Consider the following 21,693-nt stretch of genomic DNA (forward strand, 5'->3'; position numbering starts at 1 on the left):
GAAAGATGGGCAGTGAATCAATATCCTGCCTGTTAGTAAGGCTTTAGCAACCTTTAAAATATCAAGTGAAATTGATTTACACAATACTGCCTATACTGTCAAACTGTATTAGTGTGAAGGTTTATCCAGGACCTGCTCTTGACATTTTATGACTACATCCTCAGAGTGTCTATTTAAAAAAAAAAAAAGAAAGAAAGAAAAAAAAGGCTTAAAAATACACAAAAGCATACAGACTGATTACTGCAGCTGTGGTTTGTTTTTCCAGTTCTGTGCCCTAGAAATATGTTGGAAAAGAAAGGCCATATTGTGCTGCGGTGTTTAAAGGGAAATAATTAGGTGACACATTATGGCAGTACTTGCTGATAGAGGAAATGATAAGGGAACACTATTCTCTTTTTAAAGCACAAAGTCCATTCTGATATAATTGGTAGTGGAATTATTTATGACATTAATTGCCACATTATCGACTGGCTGTCAACTCCCGTGGCAGTTCGTCCATCTTTCTTACCAGCAAAAGCTAGCTCAGCCTAAAGTAGACTGACAAGCTAATTACACCATCTTCCCCTCAATGACAAATGCTACTCATCTGAAACCGTGCCGGAAATAAGGCTCTTTTTCTGTGCCTGCCCTTTCCCGGGCTGTCTGCCTCGGCTAATGTCTCCTCGTGTCTGCAGTAAAGGATGAGGCTGCGAGCTCGGGAGAATGATCAGACCCTCATCTCACCTCTCTCTCATCCAGTTAGCGTGCTATCAGCATACGGCTGTCAATCACTGATACAGCGCCAAGCGCTTTCTCATGCGCCTGATTTGCATTCACCGCTGTCAATCACTCAAAGAGAGGAGCCTAATAACTGATGACTAGGGGCGATTTCCCAGAGCTGCTATGACAGGCAGCCACAATGAAAGTTGGGATCAGAGCGAGAGAGAAAGTGGGCTCTGGTGGAGCCCTGGGCTTCCACTGAGTTTCTACTAAGGCCCTCTATACAGGCCTGTACTGGAGCAAGAGCTCTGTGAACATGCTGTAATGGGAACACTGTCAGCTCACACTGTCTTCTGCATCAGCAACACCCACCAGCTCTGCCTGTCAAGCTTCCAGAAGCATTCGATATTATCGTCTACAACAAGAGAAATACTAGTCATCCCCAGCACTTCATTGTGTTTAAATCCTAAACTGTTTAAAGTCATTAACCACGTCAGCACGTTTCATTACTTCGTGCACTGGAAGCACTTTAAGCTCCGTGAAACAATTAAAGGTCATTGTGAGCTTATTCCGAGTCCCGTTTGTGAAGTTACTGTACACTTTTCCATCTTATTTTCACTCTGCCCTGAGACCTATCTGGAGGGCTCATCATTGGTGCTACGCAACTCCAGTGAGGAACTTTCTGTATAACCATGCACACACATTCCCCTGGGTCACAGCCTGTGCCTAGTGCACGCTCTGTTCCTCGCTCCTTAATTAGTCCCCATCCTGTGCCCCCTGCACAACACACACATCCGCGCATTCTCTCACTCACACGCAGTACACATGCGTGGCAGCATATGTCTACCCTCTGCACTTGCGCCTCTCTCCTAATGCTGTTTATATTTGCGGAGCTGTTGGAGACGAGGCCGTGACGAGGATGGGAAGTGACACTCACCAAACTCGCTACGTCCCCCAGCCAGCTCCGCCGGCTCCGCTGCTGTCAATTCGGGCTACATCAGCGACACTGGCTCAATGGCAGCGTCTCTGACACATGTCACAAAGTTTTAAATGTCTGTTCTTTTCATGGGGATGGCTGGGTGAGCCAGCCAGGGAAGAGATGACATTTTGTGCGGTGAGGAAGGGGGGGACTTGTTGTGGCTCCCTCTTCCTGCCTCCTCTGGCTGTCACTGGCACTTTCCTGTGAACATATCACAACACGGACAAATAAACCTTGTCATTTAGAAACGCCCGCACTAGTGACCATGCTCTCCGGCAGCTCAACAAGGAGCAGTGCACAGGCACAGTCTCATAGGACCAAGGAGACACCCACACACACACACACACACACACACACACACTTACAAAACCCATTGTGTAAACACAATCTCAGCATGATGCACATTTTGCATCCGCATACACTCAAAACTAACAAACACACAAGGCACACATACATAAAGCACCTGACCAGCAATCACAAGAATCATTTCACTGGGTGGTGTGTGTCCTTTTCCTGATAGCAAGCAAAGGATGGAGAGGACACAGAAATGAGCTCTGCCTTCACCTGTTTTTTTATTTATTTTTTTTTACATCCACCACTATATTTCTCTCTGTACAGGACAATGCTATACACAGTGTATAAGACATATCTAAAAAATGACAATGTCCTTTACAAATCAGAAACAAATTTGAAGATAGATAGATAGATAGATAGATAGATAGATAGATAGATAGATAGATAGATAGATAGATAGATAGATAGATAGATAGATAGATATTCTTAAACCATTAATATTTTAACAGTATCTTTGGTTACTACTGTGTAAATAATGTGTAATTAGTATAATTTGCTATTTGTCTCGAAATCTCTATATAAAAATGCATAACACTATATTCACAAAGATACATATTACAAAACAAATTGAATAAAAATGTAAGTGGATAAACATGTCTCGAGTGTATTAAATCTCTACCTAAATGTTAAGGCCACTGCAGAAACAATGCAGCAAAAGCTGTTTGTTTTTTTTTCTTCTTCTTATAAACAAAAGTTACAGAGCAAGTCATTAAAATTGTCTGCATATCACATGAGGAGGCAATCAGAAGTGGAATGGAAGAAGTTGTTGACTTCTCTCCCTCCCCTCAGTCCTGCTGCTCCGTCTCGCCTGTCTCTCTCTTCCCTCTCCTGGACCCAAGCAACGAGAGCAAAGCTCATTACCACGCACTTTCCCAGCTCCTCCAGGCTCCTGCACGGAAACATCTGCCCCCGCAACACACCAACTTCACACAGTGTATGCGCAAACACACACACACACAAGCACACACATACGCGCGCGCACACATATACGCACAGACAAAACCATATCACTGCATGTATACATGAACACACAAGGCCACAGTGCAAGTGTCTGTAAATGCCCTTCATTTACCAATAAACATCATAAATGTGGGAATACAAGTTCATTATTTTTTTGTTAAAAATGTACACTTATTTAAAGCAAATTATTTGAGTAACATTTCTGAAGAGTATAACCAGTTGAGAAGCACTTAAAGACATGAGCACTGAATGAGTTAAGAAGTACATTAAGAGAAACTGAGTGATGTGAATATGTGGAATGAACAGTCTCTGTGTGTGTGTGTGTGTGTGTGTGTGTGTGTGTTTCTGTGTGTTTAACTTTAGCTTTGACTTTGAGGAGGGCTCATCCTGTGTGTCCTCATGGGCACACTGCAGCCTCAGGTGTGACCTTTGACCTGCAGAGTGTAGCATTTGGATATGGCAATCCATCATGTAGCAGTAGCTGTCAGCAGAGTCACTTGCTGAGTGAGTGTGTGTGTGTGCATGTGTGTTAGGGCTGGTTAAAGGCAATAATGTCAGTGTGAGTGGCACGACTCAGGCAGAGTGCGAGAGATGAGAGATGGCATGGATGGCACACTCAGGGCTGTATTCAGCTGCTTAAATTGCACGTGGTATTGTGGATATTAATAAAGATACGAAGGAAGACATCTTTATAAAGCTCCGCTGCTTGTCCTGGCCTGCCATCAGAGCTGGTCATTGCGGATGAAGCGATTGCCTTCTGAATGCTTGCCATAGTAGATGTAACGGCACTTGGCGAACACCCCTACAAACCAAAAGAAAAGAAATCAGAATGTTGTTTATTACGGGAAAAAATGTGTAATGATGATTATAAGGTAGTATGTAATAAAGACTGTTAAATAGCTGGTAGTAAGGATGCCATGATTTTATCTTTAAGTTTTTCACTACTCTTTTACTCGTTTAATATTCTTTTGTTACATGTAGTGTTGTACAATACTTTCATTTTACTCGCTATACTCACTATAGGGGAAAGCCATGACACTGTCTCAGGAGCCCTGAGTATTTTGCAACATTGTCTATTTGATATTCTTATATACTCTTACAATAACATACTACTTATAAAAGATAAGAACAATATAAATACAGAACAGTACTAGATTAAAAAACATTACAATGGGAGCACACAGCAAAACATGTGCACTACTTTTGTCAGTTAAAATACAAAAATGATTACTGCACGTTCAATAGGAGACACCCAATAGTTTAGCCGTTAAGAAAAATTTGAATGCTATTTTGTTTGCAGAGTTTTGTTCTATTTATATATATTCCTGTCAAAGACCGAGGATCCAGACTTCTGAATCAGTCTTCTTCACACTCAAATTTTGGCATGAACGGTGTGTCAGGGGAGACAGAGCATCCATCTCAAGTCTAAGAACACCAGAAAGACAACATTTGGCCTGAGGGTGCTGTCTAGACAACAAGCAGCAGAAACTCAGCCTTCTACTATGTGTGTGTGTGTGTGTGTGTGTGTGTGTGTGTGTGTGTGTGTGAAAGAGAGAAAGGTCTTTATCACAGTATCCAAGTAATACATGGACAGAGAGTTTCAGGTAACTACCCTCTGTCTCAACTAACCAAAAACTCGGCACTATTAATTTGTGCATCCAAACATGACTTTAAAGTATAAGTGTGAGAACAGAATTATATATATATATTGGATATATATATAAAGGAATGTAGAAGGTTTTCTCAGGCCACTCAACATTTTTACAATATCATATTTAGATTTAAAGCCACAGAGTGTAGGATTTTTTAAAAATCATTGAGTCATTACTAAATCCCAGTCAGTGCTGTTAGCTTGGAATTAGTAGAAATTGTATACACATACACAGATATTTCAGCCCTCATTATGCCTCAGCTGAAGACTCATAGATACACAGTGTCCGGCAGGAGTAACAGCCAATCAGGGAATCAGGGGGAGAGAAAATGTGTTAAGAGTATGAAAGGATCAGGAATGAGAGTGAGAGTCTAATATAATATACGAAGAAAATTAAAACGTGATGGAGTTTTTACAGTTTTACTGAAATGTTAAGGCAATTATTTGTTCTGTAATTTGGTGGAAACTTTGTTAGGGAAATACATATCATTTGCCAGTTGTTTGAGCTAGTTGGCTATCGGTTTTAAGAGTGTGTTTAATAAATTATGGGTATATTTTTCAAGAGCAAGTTGTTTGACACTGTTCATTCTCTGGGAGTATAATTTTGACAGATAGCATGCTAATATAGGGCAGCCAGAGGCTAACGGGTGTTTTTTTTGGCTTGTTTTCTCGGTTTCTCTGCACTTTGCTACTTTTAAAATTCAGCTACGGGCGAACAGTGCATGCTTTGTGTTGGTCAGTTGTTTTACGCATTTCAAACTTTCTGGTAATATTAAGGCTTTTGTTCTCATAACACTTCTGTGGAAGGTAAGCAGATAATTATATCCAAAAGCTTGAGCAAACCCAAGTATTCTACCCCACTGCTTAAAATGAAATTACACAAATGGTATGATTGCTATTCAGGCATGCTACTTAATGCATAGTATGTGGTTTGGGATGCAGCCCTGAATTGTCATTAAATTCCCAGATTATTTCCTCACAGATAAGAGCGACATAGCACAAGAGGTTTCAAAATGTGTTTCTTTACATGAACAGTAGTTGTAGGGTTACACTATCAGAGAGGAAGAAATGCTAAAATCTTCCATCATGCATTTACTATGAATGGACAGACCTGAATGTTGTGAAAAATCTATTTAATTCTTCTAACTTGAGCATACTGTTAACGCATAACCTAATCGCTTTTAATAATGATTCAATTGTGCGGCTCTAATGAGTGTGTGTGTGTGTGTGTGTGTGTGTGTGTGTGTGTGTGTGTGTGTGTGTGTTCTGCGACAGACTGTGGGAAGGCAGAGACAGAAGGATATACCCTTCTTCAGAATCAGCAGGCATACATATCATGCTGTGAGGTTGATTCACCCAGTGGTGACAATCTGTCTTGTTTCAAACATGGTATCACAATCTAATGATTTGAGGGAAATTTTCTGTTTAAAGATTTAACTAAGCATCACAAGTGAAAACACACAAACAAACTACAAACACAATGTAATTTCAAAGGCATATAAAATGCCTTCTGGTTCCTGGCTGTTCCAGAGTCCCATATCGTCCATTAACTCACATTGTAGCCACGTGCTTGCAGTGACATCCTCGTGCCACCTTAATGTCCAGCTTACCTTGTTCTTACCTGAAAAATCAGGAGGAAGAAATGATTTCCCTGTGTATAATGAGGCTAAAATGGTAGGATTCTGCCTATGGCTTACACTCTTCCTTCACAAGAAAACAGACAGTTCATGGCTAAAAAAACCCAAAAAGGTGCCAGTTAGGTGATTTGCTGTAAAATGTCCTCCTCATTCCTTCTATTCAGTGAGACTGTTTGAGCTGAATGCATAGCCTGGGAGAGAAGTTTTAAAACAGGACAGCCATGAAATGGCAGAAAGAAATGACAGAGAGAGAGAGAGAGAGAGAGAGAGAGAGAGAGAGAGAGAGAGGAGAGAGACAGAGACTTGATGGATGTGGTAGAATACAACTAGGTGTCAGCGCTTTAGTAAATGAGGCAAGGACAAGTAGTATTAATGCTGTCAATGATCTCCTGACAGGAAAACAGATACCACACTCACTGCAGTTTTTAAATAGACATCAAGTGCATTAATGACAAAAAAGGGCAGGCTTCAAACACAGCGGCTGAGTGATGGGCGAAGGGTGGCAGCGCTCTGAGCGGAGAGCCAACATAATCCGAAAAGACACCGTCAGAGTAGGCGAGAGACAGGCCTCTGCATCGCCCACTGACACACAACAGAGATGAGGAAACAGATACTGGTGGCATATTAGTGCCAAGCATATTCTAACGCCAGCCTGGATCCTAACCAAACCTGACATTCTCTCCTTTTCTCTCTTTCTCTCTCTTTCTGCTATTTCTCTCCGCTTCCCCCATCCAGCAACAGTGGCTGACATGGTGCTGCAGTGTGGCGTTCAATCCTCCTCTCTCAGTGAGTTAGTGCCAGGACCTGTTCATGTCGGCTGGAGGAACGTGCTACATGCTGGACCCAGTGGCCTAGGGAGAAGCTCAGTCAGTCTAAATTTGGACTTTTGTAAAGAGCCACACTCATTCAGTTCTGCTGTCCGAGCAACTTGAGGTGATTTAAACAGTGAAGTGTGAGGAGCTGTCTGCTCTGATCAGATAAGGAGTTCATATCCACATACCTGTCTCTGAGTGAGTTTGTGTATGTGTGTGTGTGTGCGTGTGTGTGTGTGTGTGTGAGCATGTTAAGTTCTATAGCTTAAAGTGCCTCTCTACATCAGGTTTTTTTTTTATATATATATTTTGGGTCTGTTTGTGTCCTGTATTATATTTGTTTAGGTTGCAAGTATATGATAGCATTGGATTATTTCTTGAATTACTTCATATACATTACATCTGCCAAAGATGTGAGCACAGTTCCATCACATACCACCACCAACAGCTGGCTTATATAGAGCACGGTTTTCTAGTAGAGCGTCTCCTGCAGGCCTGTAGCCCATATGACGCAAGTGAATAATCCCGGCACACAGGCAGACACAGCTATAATACATCTGGAACCAAAACTCATGAACCTGACATTTGTTTAAATACAGTAATAAATAAAAGCTCTGTGATTGATGAGTTGCTGCAGGCTCAGTGTTTGGTGATGATGGAGACTAAAGCTGAGTAGATGCCGGTTTAGAGGTTTATCACGCTCTAGTTTTTCATGGCAGCAGTGGACAGACAGCAGGCCTGTGAAATGTCCACTCTTGCTGGCGGCTTCACACTGAAAGCCATGTGTGGAGTTGGAGAAAAAAACGAGGTTCGGCCAGAGACAAGGAGAGTGTGTTCAGCATAAACTGGCAGTCATTGTGAAGTGTGATACAGTGCAGAGAACTCTGCATACTGCACACCCAGCCAGTTTCCTGCACCTGGACCCTCCATTACGTGCTAAACTCAGAAAACACAGAAGACACATTTTGGGGAAAAAAAATGAGTTGAAAAAAGGCAGGCCAGTCCAGACATGATAAACAAATCATTAATAACAAGAATTTAAAACCCAAGACCAAGAAGGTAGATGAATATTTAAGTGTTAGTACTACATGAGACTGTGGTATTTCAGCAGACTGCAGGAAGCAATTGTTGACATCTGAATGTGCATAAGTGTATTTCAAATTTAGTTGTATTTAAAAGGTATCTTTAAATGTCTTATTCTTCTGGTTTACTTAATCGCATGCCTCTCCAAATGGAAATGTAATAGTGATTATGAGTGTACAGGATATTATAGATGTGGTCAAGGTTATTTGAAAAGTCTGAAAAGAAAAAGTATTGTTTTATTTAATAGTTTAAGCATAATAAGACAGCTGTATAAGAATATGGAAAGGCTATGTATGCAAATGTAAAAAAATACAGTTTGTATAAGTGCCACTGGCCTGCATTCTTATTGCAAGTATATTGAAAAGTAAAGAAAACTGGCAGCTGTATGCTTACAGTACATGACAGGAAGGGGAAAAACAAACAGGCAGAAATCAGCACATGGTATTTCTTACACAAAACATTCACAAAAAAAAAAACAAGACAGGCCTGGTCAAGCTATCAACAAACTAGTTTGATGTGTTTTCTGTCAGATAAACAGCCAAGAGCATTGTTGCTATTAAAATATACCTGGTGGTTTTTAGAGGACAAGATAATTGACAGGAGTGGAAAGGTAGGTCTATAATCCTCACCCTCATCTTCATTCAGCACTCTCAAAGCTGATTACAAACTACAAGAGTCCTCCACACACTCTCCAACAATCCTCTCTACAATCACACTGCAAGATCCTGAGAGCTGCATGACCTTTATTTTTGCTTGGATTGAACAATGTTAAAGTCACAATGGCACGTTACATACGCTGCAAATGTTATGCTTTAAACAATGACTACAATCCCTTTTTTTTTTTTTAAATGCTAGAATCTTCTGCATTGTGGACAAATTGTGCATTAAAAACATGACCTGCATTTTTTTTCAAAATAGAAAACTATATTTTAACTACATTTCAAATTGTGTCCTAAATGTCTCCATACCTGGAGGATTTTTCATACTTAGTTTCTTAGTACTTAGTACATCTTGTGTTGTGTAATTACATGTTTATAGCACCTTTTTGACAGCTTCCTACTCCAGCCATGTGCATGAGTTGGTAAAAAGGTGTTCTTAAAGGCTAAATAAAATAATAATGATAATAATGATATATATACAGTACAGACCAAAAGTTTATATATATTATATTATATACATAACAAAAAAGTGAACTGAAAATATGTCATATTGTAGGTTCTTCAAAGTAGGCATCAAGAGAATGCCAAGAGTGTGCAAAGCAGTAATCTAAGCAAAAGGTGGCTACTTTAAAGAACCTACAATATGACATATTTTCAGTTGTTTCACACTTTTTTGTTATGTATATAATTCCACATGTGTTAATTCATAGTTTTGATGCCTTCAGTGTGACTCTACAATTTTCATAGTCATGAAAATAAAGAAAACTCTTTGAATGAGAAGGTGTGTCCAAACTTTTGGTCTGTACTGTATATATATATATATATATATATATATATATATATATATATATATATATATATATATATATATATATATATATATATATATATAAAACGTTGTTCATCAATTGTTGTGTGTTTACAAACAAATCATGTAAAGGATTTTTGATAAATTTAGCTTCATTAGCCTAAAAAAAAGTGTTAATTCTACAAGATAATGCAAACATTCATTTAAGATCATTGTCTTGATCAGGAAAAAATTATTAAAGACAATTTTGCTTTGTGACATGGTGCATTATCATTTAAAATCTGTAGACATTAAATGGTCCTGAAGAGATGCACATGGTCAGCCATTATACTCAAATAGTCTGTGATTAATGACTGACTGGTATTAATATGCCCCAAGTGTGCCAAGAAAACATTCTCCACACTATAACACTACCTTCATAATATAGGAATATTAACACAAGGCTGATTGGGTTTATGGATTCATGTTTTTGGGACCACGTCGAAGTTTTTTTTGTTTTGTTTTTAGCCTTCTGTTCTTGGTTGACAAAAGTGCAAACCAACATTGTCTGGTCAACAGGAACCATAAGAATGTTTCCATAATCTTTTGGAATATCGATGCCAGGCTGTTTTTAAAGGATCCTTCCCAGTATTAGTTTAGTCTTAAATGTAAAAATAAAAATAACATTTCTGCTGGAAGTAAAGATGTGAACAACATTACCAAAAGGTATTTTTAACAACCTCCTGACAGCAGTGTTCTGTGCTGTATTTCGACCACCAAGAGGTCTTTCAGAAGTCACAGTACTGGCAAAGATATATCAGTGAACCAAAGCGATAAATATTCAAATACATATTCATCGAGCAGCTGCATTCTCCTGTCTCATATAAGAGAGAGGGAAGGTTATACTGAGGGAGAAAAGTGGAGCTTATTACATTTAGTATAATTTAGGACCCAGGATAATGTCACTTATTTAATCATGAGGGAAATAAGAGATAGTGATGCTTTGTTGGGTTTCAGGTCAAATAGACCTATGTGCAGCTATAGGGCAGCTACTCTCAGTCCAAATCTGATGATGAACCACTGAACCACAATCTATTGAGACAGACACAGATGGGAGGCCATTTCTGCCTACTGAGATGAGGTGTAGTTCTTTTGGGAGTGTGCTACATGAATCATGATTTTAAATGTCTGGAGCTAAGACATGGGGGTATGTTGAAATAATGCGGACTATTTTACACAGAAATGCTATGCAGAATGTAGAAGAGGCCAAAAATAAAACTAAATAAAATTTTTTTTAATTTAATGTGTTCATTGTCTTTCAGTAAATGTAATGCCCTAATCTAGAGCAAAGTACAAAACTGCTTTTAATTCTCTATCAATGAACACTGGTTGACAAAGTTTTGAACCCCGCGGCTTAAACAACGAAGCGGCTAATTTATGAATTTTTTTTTGGGTTTTTCCCGGTTTCACAAACTTCAAGCCAAAAAACTGAACCCCATAACATTACACCAATGAAATTTCCGAACGGAACGAAAAACGCACCTCACCTGTGTTCTGAGCTGCACGGCTTCGGGAGAAAAAACTTCCATCGGGTGATTTTTAAACGCACGACGATGACAAAAGATAAACTCCCGAGAGAAATAGTTGTGAAAGGAAGGAGGAAGACAGTGAACAATGACTTTCTTGGTCGGCTACTGTTTAGATACAAGCCGTTGTAACGCGTTGAGTCTGGGTGAAGGGAGAACTCGCTAACTCCAGTTGCAACAGAAATCATATAAGCACAGACAGGTTTCCAAAACTCGTGCTTTTTTATTTTTCTTGGCAACAGCGTTAAGGGTTAGTCAAAGAAACTTAGAAATGAGCATCAGAAAATAATAAGGACATAATCCTTGTCTTGAACACACGCAGATATAGCGGAAGAATGCAGTGGCATGCTATTCCCAAAATACCGCTATGCTCCTAAAGGAAGCGCAACATATTTCACCCTTAACACCGTGTGTAACGTGTCTTTCGTTAAAGCCTGTGTAAAGTTCATTAGTGTAGACACTATAGACAGGTGCGGCTTATTCATGTTAAAAATAAAAATATTTGTAAAATTCAGTGGGTGCGGCTTTTATATGGGTGCGCTTTATAGTCCGGAAAGTACGGTACACCTTTCTCTTAACCCAAGCAATTTGATATAAACTGACACTATAATGACATTCGAAATATTGTCAGCTGCGTGGAACACAGTTTATACGCACATTACTAAAGCATACAATTCTATTTACTTTATTATTCATGTTATGTATTAAAAAAAGCTTTAACCCCAAAGTACCGTGAAAGAATCTATAGTGTGAATAGAGCTGGGTAATTAATTTCACCATTACTGACCCACTGAGGAGATTTTGATGGTTTCAGCAGACCCATTTAATTATGAAATCCCAGCAATCAACCAAAGACGAAACAAATCAGAACCTGCAGCTATTGCGAGCCAGTGATATGAAACAAGGTGTGATGTGTGTTTTAGCTGATTGGAGACAAGAAGCTCTAACATAATGGATCTTCTGCTGAGGCTTGACAGTGAATGCTGGTGATGCAGCAAACACTGAGTTATAGCAATAAAATGATGAGTGCCTTCACAAGAAGCTGTTTATATTTTGATAAGCATGGTCTGATCTTTCTGAAGTTACACAGAGCAAGCATGTATGACTGGAAAACCATCACAAAGACTTTTCATGAAGGCTAGCTAGCCATCAATTGATAGCTGAAGGTTTCTAGCAGATATTGATGGAAAGATCGGTGTTGGATAGAAATGCCGTGTTGAATGAAATGAGATGCCACAATGACAAGCAGGTGTGTCCATAGCCAGAGGAATGTCAGTAATCTGTTAGAGTTCTCAGAACGATGCTGAATGCATATGTTATAGACTTAAGCTGATGTTTGTTCTCTTTCAATAAAAAATATTTAGTCCATTAAATATAAATAACTGTCATCATGAGGCATGCATTGGGCACAAGCCTCCCCATTTCGCTGTGATGTTTATTACCACCAAACAACTGCAGCACCTGCATGTTTTCAACTTCAGCGTATTGATTAAACTTTTAAATGGTTGCCATATAACCCAGGGACATCAGGAAGATTAATTTGCGTCAATGTTCATCTGTAATTCATTAGCCATTTATACCCTACATCCACATGGGCTATCAAGAAAATGCAGGCTATTTTTCAATCCAGCACAGGCTGGGGAGTGGGAGCTGAAAATTGCACTGCATACAAATCAGACTGCAGGTTTCAGGAAACAGGAAATATGAAATGCTGCTGCGAAACCAAATTAATAAAACTAATATTATTAATGCAAATAACGTTCACTGTGTACTGGTGGAATCTGATCATGCCGTCTGCCGTATATCGCATGCTATTTTATGAATCTTTGGCGAGTATTAAATGAGCATATATACAAATTCGAAGGAAATATAAATACTGCCAATACACAGTATTCTGACCATAGTGACTATATCAAATTGAAGAAGAGGTATATAGAGGTATAATAGCAGTATTAAGTGCAATCAAAGAGCAATAATATTGTGGAAATTTGACTGAATAACAACCTCGATTAAACTTCGTTTCTGAGGCTTCAGAAGACTGAATTGATGCCTCAGGTGTCAAGTTATTTCCTGATATTGCACCACCCAGGCCCTGAATAATTCATGTCATAATTTAAAATAACACATACTGTACACATATGCATAACAACATACATACAGGAGGTGCAAAGCTGGCTACAAAGTACTGTTATAAGTGAAATTGTAACGCCAATAAGACCATCAATAATAAATAAATAACCACTAAATAAGTACAGTTTAACTTTTTTTGAATGTTAATCTTTATCTCTGAAGTTTTGGTCAGTCTATCTAACACTGTATGATTTATTATGTTCCTTTAGACATGTCTGCTTTTTAGGCATTTGATGATCTTTAATTAAAAAGGAAAAATGCGCTACATATAAAGTAGAATGCAAGTGGGTGCGATGTAATTTTCAGAGATGTGCAATCCATGATGTGAAGCTACCAGATGTACAAAAAAACATGAGCTTTCAGGATTATGCCAGAATCAAATATTATGAGTTGAAAGTGGCAGTCATCATTAATAAAGTCCTCAAATCACTCTACTGATAAAGGCCTATCACTCTTTGTATTCCAAGTTATTATGAGGAGGAAATTGAATTCTTAGGAACATAAATTTTGACTGAAGCAAGAGATTATAGTCACAACCTAATTCAAGACTGGCAAAATTAATTTCAATGACATTTATTCTTCATAGAGCAGGTCTGTGTGAGGCGTACAGTAGCTCTGGGCCTAGGAGATAAGGGAATAGTCATTTGAGGCGGAGTGTTCCCGCAGTTTACAAAGCCATAATCTTCTTGGAACAACTCCTGGTCTATCATAAGAAGACGTACACCACAGCTAGCAGCTATTCTGCACATGAATCCTACCCGCTGTTTGTGTCAGCACCAGTACAGATTCTAAAGCCTATACTGTGAACGACTAAGACAGCGTACTGAACACTTTTCAGCTTGGCGCTCATCGCATTTAGTGTACATTAGAGATTGAAGCAGGTACCTCGTGAGATACAAAAACACATTATATATTTCCACATAACCACTGTGAGTAAATGACCTGGTTAATCATTATGATTCAATTGCCATTTTAGTCCATGACATTAAGTATATTTTGATAAGATTCTAGTTTGTACATTCCCCAAAGCTGACTGATTGTGGTCATCATTAGAAACCAATTTCTAATTAAAAAGGAAAGCACAGATAAGTGGCCAAGCCCTCAACAAAATGTAAAAAGTGTAATTTGCAGTCAAGCTGAATTCAGTAATAGTCTCATTAGTGGGTTAATTGGAAAGTTGCTCATTTAGAGTTGAATCTATCTGACAGGCTTCACCAGGGCCACTGTATTGTATTAGTAGTTGGAGAAAAATCACCTCACTTCTTATCTCTCTGACATTAGAGGCAAGGTTGAATTAATGATGTTCTAAATATGTAGCCTGTCCATGCAGAAGTGGTACATCAATTAAATTAATGAGTTAGAGTGGACGTGAAGAGGTCAGTGAACAGAACACATGGCGCAGGAAGATGAAATGACAGTGTCTGGTTTCCTGTATCCTTAAATTAAGCCAACTTTTAAACAGAATGACAATACACTTGATATCTACACAATAATAACAAATGTACGACAAAGCAGAGATTTTAACCACATCATGGTTGTTAGTGCCAGATGGGCTGGTTTGAGTATTTAATAAACTGTTGATAGTCTGGGATTTTCACACAGAACTGTTCTTCCAGTTTATTGAGAATGGTGCAAAAAAGAAAAACACCATTTGAACACCCTTCGAAACATTTTTTAGGAGAGAGATCAGAAGCGAACGAGAGAGACGAGTCTGAATTGACAGGTAGACTATAGAAACTCAGGTAATCATTCTTTACAACTGTGATGAGTGAAAAAAATCACAGGATGTACAACACTTCAAACCTTGAGGTGGATGGCTTTACTTCTGCCAACCAAGAACTAAAACCTGAGGTAAATATGATCAGAAACTGAATGATAGCCTGATAGATTTCTGTTCTTGGCCGACAGATGTGGTACCTAATGTGGTCTTCTGCTGTTGTGCCTCATCTTCCTCAAAATTTGTGCATGTGCAGATGTTTTTCTGCTCAACACAGCTGCAGCTTGAATATCTGAGTTATTACACTAGTTCAGTATGGTGTGTTTTTGTGGTTCTTTGCGAACCACACCTCAGACCTTATGTAAGAGAAATATGTTTTGAGGTAAACACAAGCCAATCATGTGATTTCCTGCTGACATCATACAGCTGCAATATTAAGAAGTTTTCATAATTTGATTCATTTGCAGATATGACTGATACAAAAGCACAAAATAGTAATCAAAGGTAGATGATGTAATAAAACTCCAGACGGTGTACAAAGTTTAATTCACTATAAGCAGAGGGAAAGTATATAACACAGCAGTCCACAGACAAAATGTTTAAATACATGAGTGCATGTGATCATTCTTATACTGTATAATTAGGTTACTCTGTAGACTTACAACTTTTACATGTAGTGGATTTACATTTACGGCATTTGGCAGACGCCCTTATCTATGCCAACTTACATTTATCTCATCCACACAACTGAGCAGATATAGGGTTATATCCCTTGCTCAAGAGCTCAGGAGTGGTAGAATGGTGTGGCTTTAAACTCATGTCTTTTAGATCCAAAGTCTTAACCAAAGTACCCTAACCACTAAGCTACCACCTCCCCAAGATTGCATGTCTTGGGTGGGATATCATGAAACTATTCATAAATGGGGTTTCCCTAATTGTTTTAAAAGCCGAACTATAGCTAAATTTGGTCCATTAACAGTTCCCTCACGCACAAGTGCTCAGAAAACAGTTAAATTAACTGAAAAAGTTTACATAGCTTTCAGGTTCTCCTTTGCTAAGATATTTAATGATAGCTGCCTGAATATGAAATAAACATTGATTAAAGAATTTAAAATGAAAATCATTGAGCTTAACTTGAGCTCAGCAAACTAGACTCTAAAAATTAATTAATTTGCAAATAAATCAGCAACTATGAGTATTATATATAAATGTATTTTAACTTTATACAATGGAGAAGCAGAAGATTTAGGACAATCAGAAACATATTGGACATATCATAACCAAATGGCATCTGCAACTGTTGAAACTTTTAAGCAAAGCACTGGTGTAGTCTAATACATTACAATAAAAAAAGAAAATACAAATATGTTATGAATTTGAATAGCTGGAATATATAGTCATATTTAATCCTCTACAGAGGCTGCAGAGTCGATGTAAAGCTTTTATAGTGGATAAAAGATGGAACTCCAAATCTGGGTTCTGGACTGTTAGTAAATGTAATCATGATGGATGTGATAGACTTCATGCATCAACGAGCAAAACGGTTCCTCAGTGAATGCCATTTGTAATTACTGTCAAAACGAATACAGCCACCAAAGCATGTAAGTGAATAGTGAACAGTCATGTCAACACATCACAGTGGTCATTTGACTGTAAAAGGAGGAGACGAGATTCACAACACATTGCCCTGAGAGAAAAAAAAAAAAAAAAAGTGAGTTCTGCTTCGTGGTAAAAAACAAAAAAGAAGAAAAAAAAAGCCTTTTATATCACTTTGTTTAAAAAAAAAAAAAAAGTCGTCATAGTAATATTCGACTATTTTGTGAACTTTGCCATACTGTACTACTTATAATGTAATATGAGAATATGAACTGAGATTAGTTTCTATTCATCCTGCCAGCAGGCAGTGAACATAAACACAAATTTACAAGATTACACGCATGCAAAACATGTGCATGAAGAATAAACCAGACATCAAATCCAACTACGATGATCTTAAGCTCACAAGAAAAACAACACTTAACACAATGACCGCTGCATCAGCTGCTCTGCTACATTCACAAACCAGCCTAATCTCCCCTAAAGCCAAACGTCAATTATCACGCGAGAGCATGGGCTCCCAGCTGTCTTAAATAAAGCACCTGACACTCCCTAGAGTGACACATATCAATACCAATCTGACAGACGAGGCTCCCACCTCAATCGCAGAGGAGACAAACTGCACCTGCCTCACTGTGGGACACGCATCTGCTCTCTGGTTTCCCCTGAAGAAGACACACATACACAGCCACACACACACCCACGCATGCACACACACTTTATTTCACTTCTTTTTCTTCTTCTTCCTGTCTCTGCTAAGTGTCCCGTGCTATTTTACGATGCCCGTTATTATATTCATTTCAGCTCAGCATCTGAGGCTTGTTGGACTGGTACCTGGGGCTGCTGAGCTCGTTTCTGTACGGTGATTCGACATGACACCCTGACAGAGAACAGCGAGGAATAGGGATGGAAAGAAAAGAACAAGAGCTGTGCTCATGAACTACGAGGCTGTGCCCTGGGTAGAGGTAGGGGTGCCCATCTACACTCAAAGTGCATGGCTAGGAGGCTGGTGTCACTATGATGGAACAGGCGCATCTGATTGGAGTGGATCAATGCCCAGCCTTAATACAAACAGGCGACGCAAAATTTATTTTAACACACAGCGCCCCACACAGTCATTACCTATCTCTACTATCACCTCTAAAAGGAATGTTACTCTTTTTTATAATGATCTTTTGTTTTTACAGAAACAGGGTGTTTAAAGTGCTTCCTAAGAAAAATAAACAGACAATATAAGAGAGAAAAAACAAAACAAAACAATAATTAAGGGTTTCAACTGAGTGAAATTAAAAAAAGTATATCAATGTATGTAGAAATCAAGAAACATAAAAACTAGATATATTTAGCTGTGTTTTAAAATCTAACTTTGGATTTGGGTGTCTGATCGCAACAAATAAACTATTCCCTTTTTTTAGGTGACTTTAAAGCAAAAGGCTGCTTCAAATCTATTCTTGTCGAAATTGCGTACAGAAAGCAAGCCTTCACTGGATCTGGAACAATCTGAAACACATAGGGTCGAACAATCCAGATCGTATGATGGTGCTAATCCTTTAAGCGCTATAAAAAAATGTAGCGTATTCAAATCTGTCCTAGCAGAGATAGAGCCAATCATGTGTTCATTCTTACAAGTACCTGCTAACACCTTAGCTGCTCTCTGAACAAGCTGAGGCCTATCGAATATCTTATTTGGAAAAATAATAAAGAGTAAATTAATATAATCTATAAGACAAAAGCATAGTCAACTTTTTAGGATTTGTACTGCATACGTTTCCCCAATGAAAAAAATCAGCAATATTGATTTTGCAAAGCTAATATTCAAGAATCAATAATAATTCTTACCACAATGTGTCGCTAATTAATTAACTTCTTTTTTCTCTGTTGATCTTAATAATAAAAAATTATTAAATAATTAAAAAACATAAAAGATTTGTGAATTAATTATCTTCATGCAGTTATACAGTATAACGCTTAGTATACAGACTCTTAATGTAAAGTAGTCTGTTAATGTAATATATACTGGGGATAAAGATATATAAAGTTGTGTATCATCGACAATGATTTTGTAAATGATTCAATATATCATCATCGGACCCAGTGACAGCAAATGTTTTGTGATAAACAAAACAGAAACAAAAAAAGGCTGTGAATAGATACCCATAGGTATTGTTTTAAAACCTCTAAAAGTTCCCACAGCGGATGCCCTCGTCCTCAACATAAGTCCTCATTTGAAAGAAAGATAATCACTTAAGTGTTACAATTTTTTTTTTTTTCATAAAATATAGTTTATATATTTTTATTAATACACACACTTTTGTCTTGTATTAAAGAATGTTTAGTGGTTTCAAACAGCACCCGAAAGCAGCACAAATGCTGTACAAAAACATACATCATTCTCCTCAGAACTGAGCCAAAGATCATTACATACACTATATCACTCACTATACACACTCATCATCACACTCCAGTCCTAAAAATATAACTGTTCACTTACTAATGGCACATAACCACAGCACTGTTCAAGTAATTACAGTGAGGTAGCTACCGTGCCCAGTGCTGGCCTGGATGTTCTTAGCGAGATTCCAATGTCTTAAAAAGAAAAATGTAGCCTATGAAGCAATCATTTGAAATTAGATCACTTTAATGCTATTAAAATGACAACATGGTCCAACTGGAAAGGTTGAGTGGTGATTACAGAAGGTACTTGTGTAAAACAAGCCTGCAGTAAGCATCCATCCACTGCGTACAAAAAAAAAAAGGAAACTAATACGGACTATAATTGATGACCCCATAAGGCTTCAGCTGAAAGCAGGATCATGATGGTGCAGAATTGTTGGTTCACTTTAATACCCAGTCACCCTGCCCTCTTCTTAATGGAGACATTTACAGTATGTCTCTTTTCTCTAATTAATATGACTCATCGTGCTTCCATATGCAGCAGGATCAGGCTCAAGAGGAACAACCTGATTAACAGCTTAACCAAAGAGCTCAGTGGCCCCTTTGCCTCCACTGACTCATCCCCCCCTCCTCCACTTCTGACAAGCTCGGACCATCATCAGCGCCCTGCACATCCCCTGACAGGTGGAATAATAACGGTCATACATCACTGCCCCCGAAAAGTCCAATAACCTAAATCTTCACTTGCCTCACAGCCCAGGACTCAATTACTTTATTGACATGTAATCTTCATAAGGGGAGAAATATTGAGCATGTAAGGTCAGTCGGTTATGAAGACATATTATCATATTATCTGCATGGGGGTTGTAGGAGCTAGGACCTGACAAAGCTAATTATAATTGTACATGTTACAGGACAGCACATTATGCACTTGGCCGTATGAGTAAGCCTGTGCTGAGGAGGAGAAAGACAGGGCATGGAATTGCAAATCCAGTGGCTGTATGGCATTAGAAATAAATTCAAATATTATTGGAATATACTGCATGTCGGGATTGCTAAATATATGTAAGATTTGCGCTATAGATATATAAACCTTCATCGGTGCTTCCCTGAATGCTCACATACCAGAAAGGCAAGACATCATTTTTTGAACCCAAATAATGCCTCTTCAAGAATTGCTTAAAGTTCAACAGATATCAGTTCTTATTAGTGCAGTGACTTGAATAGTTCCAAATGTCACTGTTACTTAGTAAGTCTGGAAGCTCAGCCTGTGGCGGTTTTTCCCCCCTTCTTACCTCTCTTTCAAGGTTACTGTGATATCTTAGACAAAATTACAAAAGCATAGATTGCACTATGACATACATTTCAGAACATCTCCTAAGCATCCAGGGATGAGATATGTACAGCTTTACAGGGCATCACAGTGCCTTATACTGAATATAACTACATATTATAGTGACAGTCAGTTAGCTTTTATAGGCAATACAATATTTCGAAACAAGCACCAGGTGCATTTTAGGAGAAAAGATATGGCTAGTGGGGAAAAAGCATGGAAAGTAAAGCACTGCCCTGAAACATACTACGAATAGTACAACTGGGTCACTGGCTTTACTTCGTCACTAAAGGAAAAATCCTACTGCGGGACATGTGTGTTCATTTCAATTCATTTCATTTCATGCCATTTTCCTCTTTTATTTGCCGCTTCCTTTCCTGAATCAATTGCACTGCAGCAGTATGTCAGGCTATGCCCAATCGTGAAACAGTTTGCTGGAGGTAATACAATCTCTACAAGCTCCGGAGGGATGGTGGTTAGCATAGACTTAATGATGTCAAGTGCAGAGGCATATTTTAGCTCTTCTCACAGGGCAAGCCTATTTACAATGATATAGACCTTTAGAAATGTTCCATTACTGCCCATTTTCACACCGTTCCCTGTACCATAATCTCGTTTAGTTGTCAGCATTTGGGAAAATGGCCACATATGAATGCGGCCATAAAAAAAAGAGAAAGCTGTTATTGCTTCACGAAGGGATCCCTATAAAGAAAAAAAAGATCATTAATAACTTTGCTGCATTCATCTTCGAATTAAATTAAAGAAATAAGAACCGGAAAATATTCTATAGCACAAAAATCTTTATTTAAAGAAATACAGCATGAAATTTAGTCTCTTGTAACATGGATAAATGAAAAATTTGGTCTAAATTGCTATTATCGAAAGGTCTTTGAGGGTTGGAAAATCCTTAAGCTAAAAGGAGGGACTGGTCAAGTTTCTTTGCCGGTTAGGTGACCGGAAGCTGAATTCTGAAACCACAAGCCAAACTAAAGACACAAGATTTCTTTAGGGAATGAAAATAAAGTACTAATTTGAATGTTTGCTGTCTGAAATTAACTGCAATGTCTGACCTCTCTCACTCAGTCAACTCAACACACTTACAGCAAACAACATGTCAGAAATGATCCCATAATCAAAATTCAATGGCAAAATAATGTGTCCAATTACATTAGGATGATATGAAAACATACTTTTTGACAGATTGGTTGGTGATTAAATAAATAAACAAAAAGGATATTAATAATTTGACAATTGTTTGTTGTTATTATTATTATTATTATTATTATTATTAGTTAACAGCAGTTAAATTAGGGGGA

General features: G+C 38.3%; 1 protein-coding gene across 1 annotated transcript in view; it reads right to left on the reverse strand.

The window, feature by feature from the left end:
• Positions 1–2,226: 2,226 nt before the first annotated feature.
• Positions 2,227–21,693, reverse strand: part of lrmda (leucine rich melanocyte differentiation associated) — a 245,806-nt gene continuing 226,339 nt past the window's right edge. The window contains exon 7 of the mRNA XM_046833916.1: positions 2,227–3,794. Within this exon, the coding sequence (XP_046689872.1) occupies positions 3,715–3,794 (80 nt within the window). The 3' untranslated portion in view covers positions 2,227–3,714. The remainder of the gene's footprint in view (positions 3,795–21,693) is intronic.

This window comes from Silurus meridionalis, chromosome 2, assembly GCF_014805685.1.
Source record: "Silurus meridionalis isolate SWU-2019-XX chromosome 2, ASM1480568v1, whole genome shotgun sequence".
Classification (NCBI taxonomy): Eukaryota; Metazoa; Chordata; class Actinopteri; order Siluriformes; family Siluridae; genus Silurus; species Silurus meridionalis.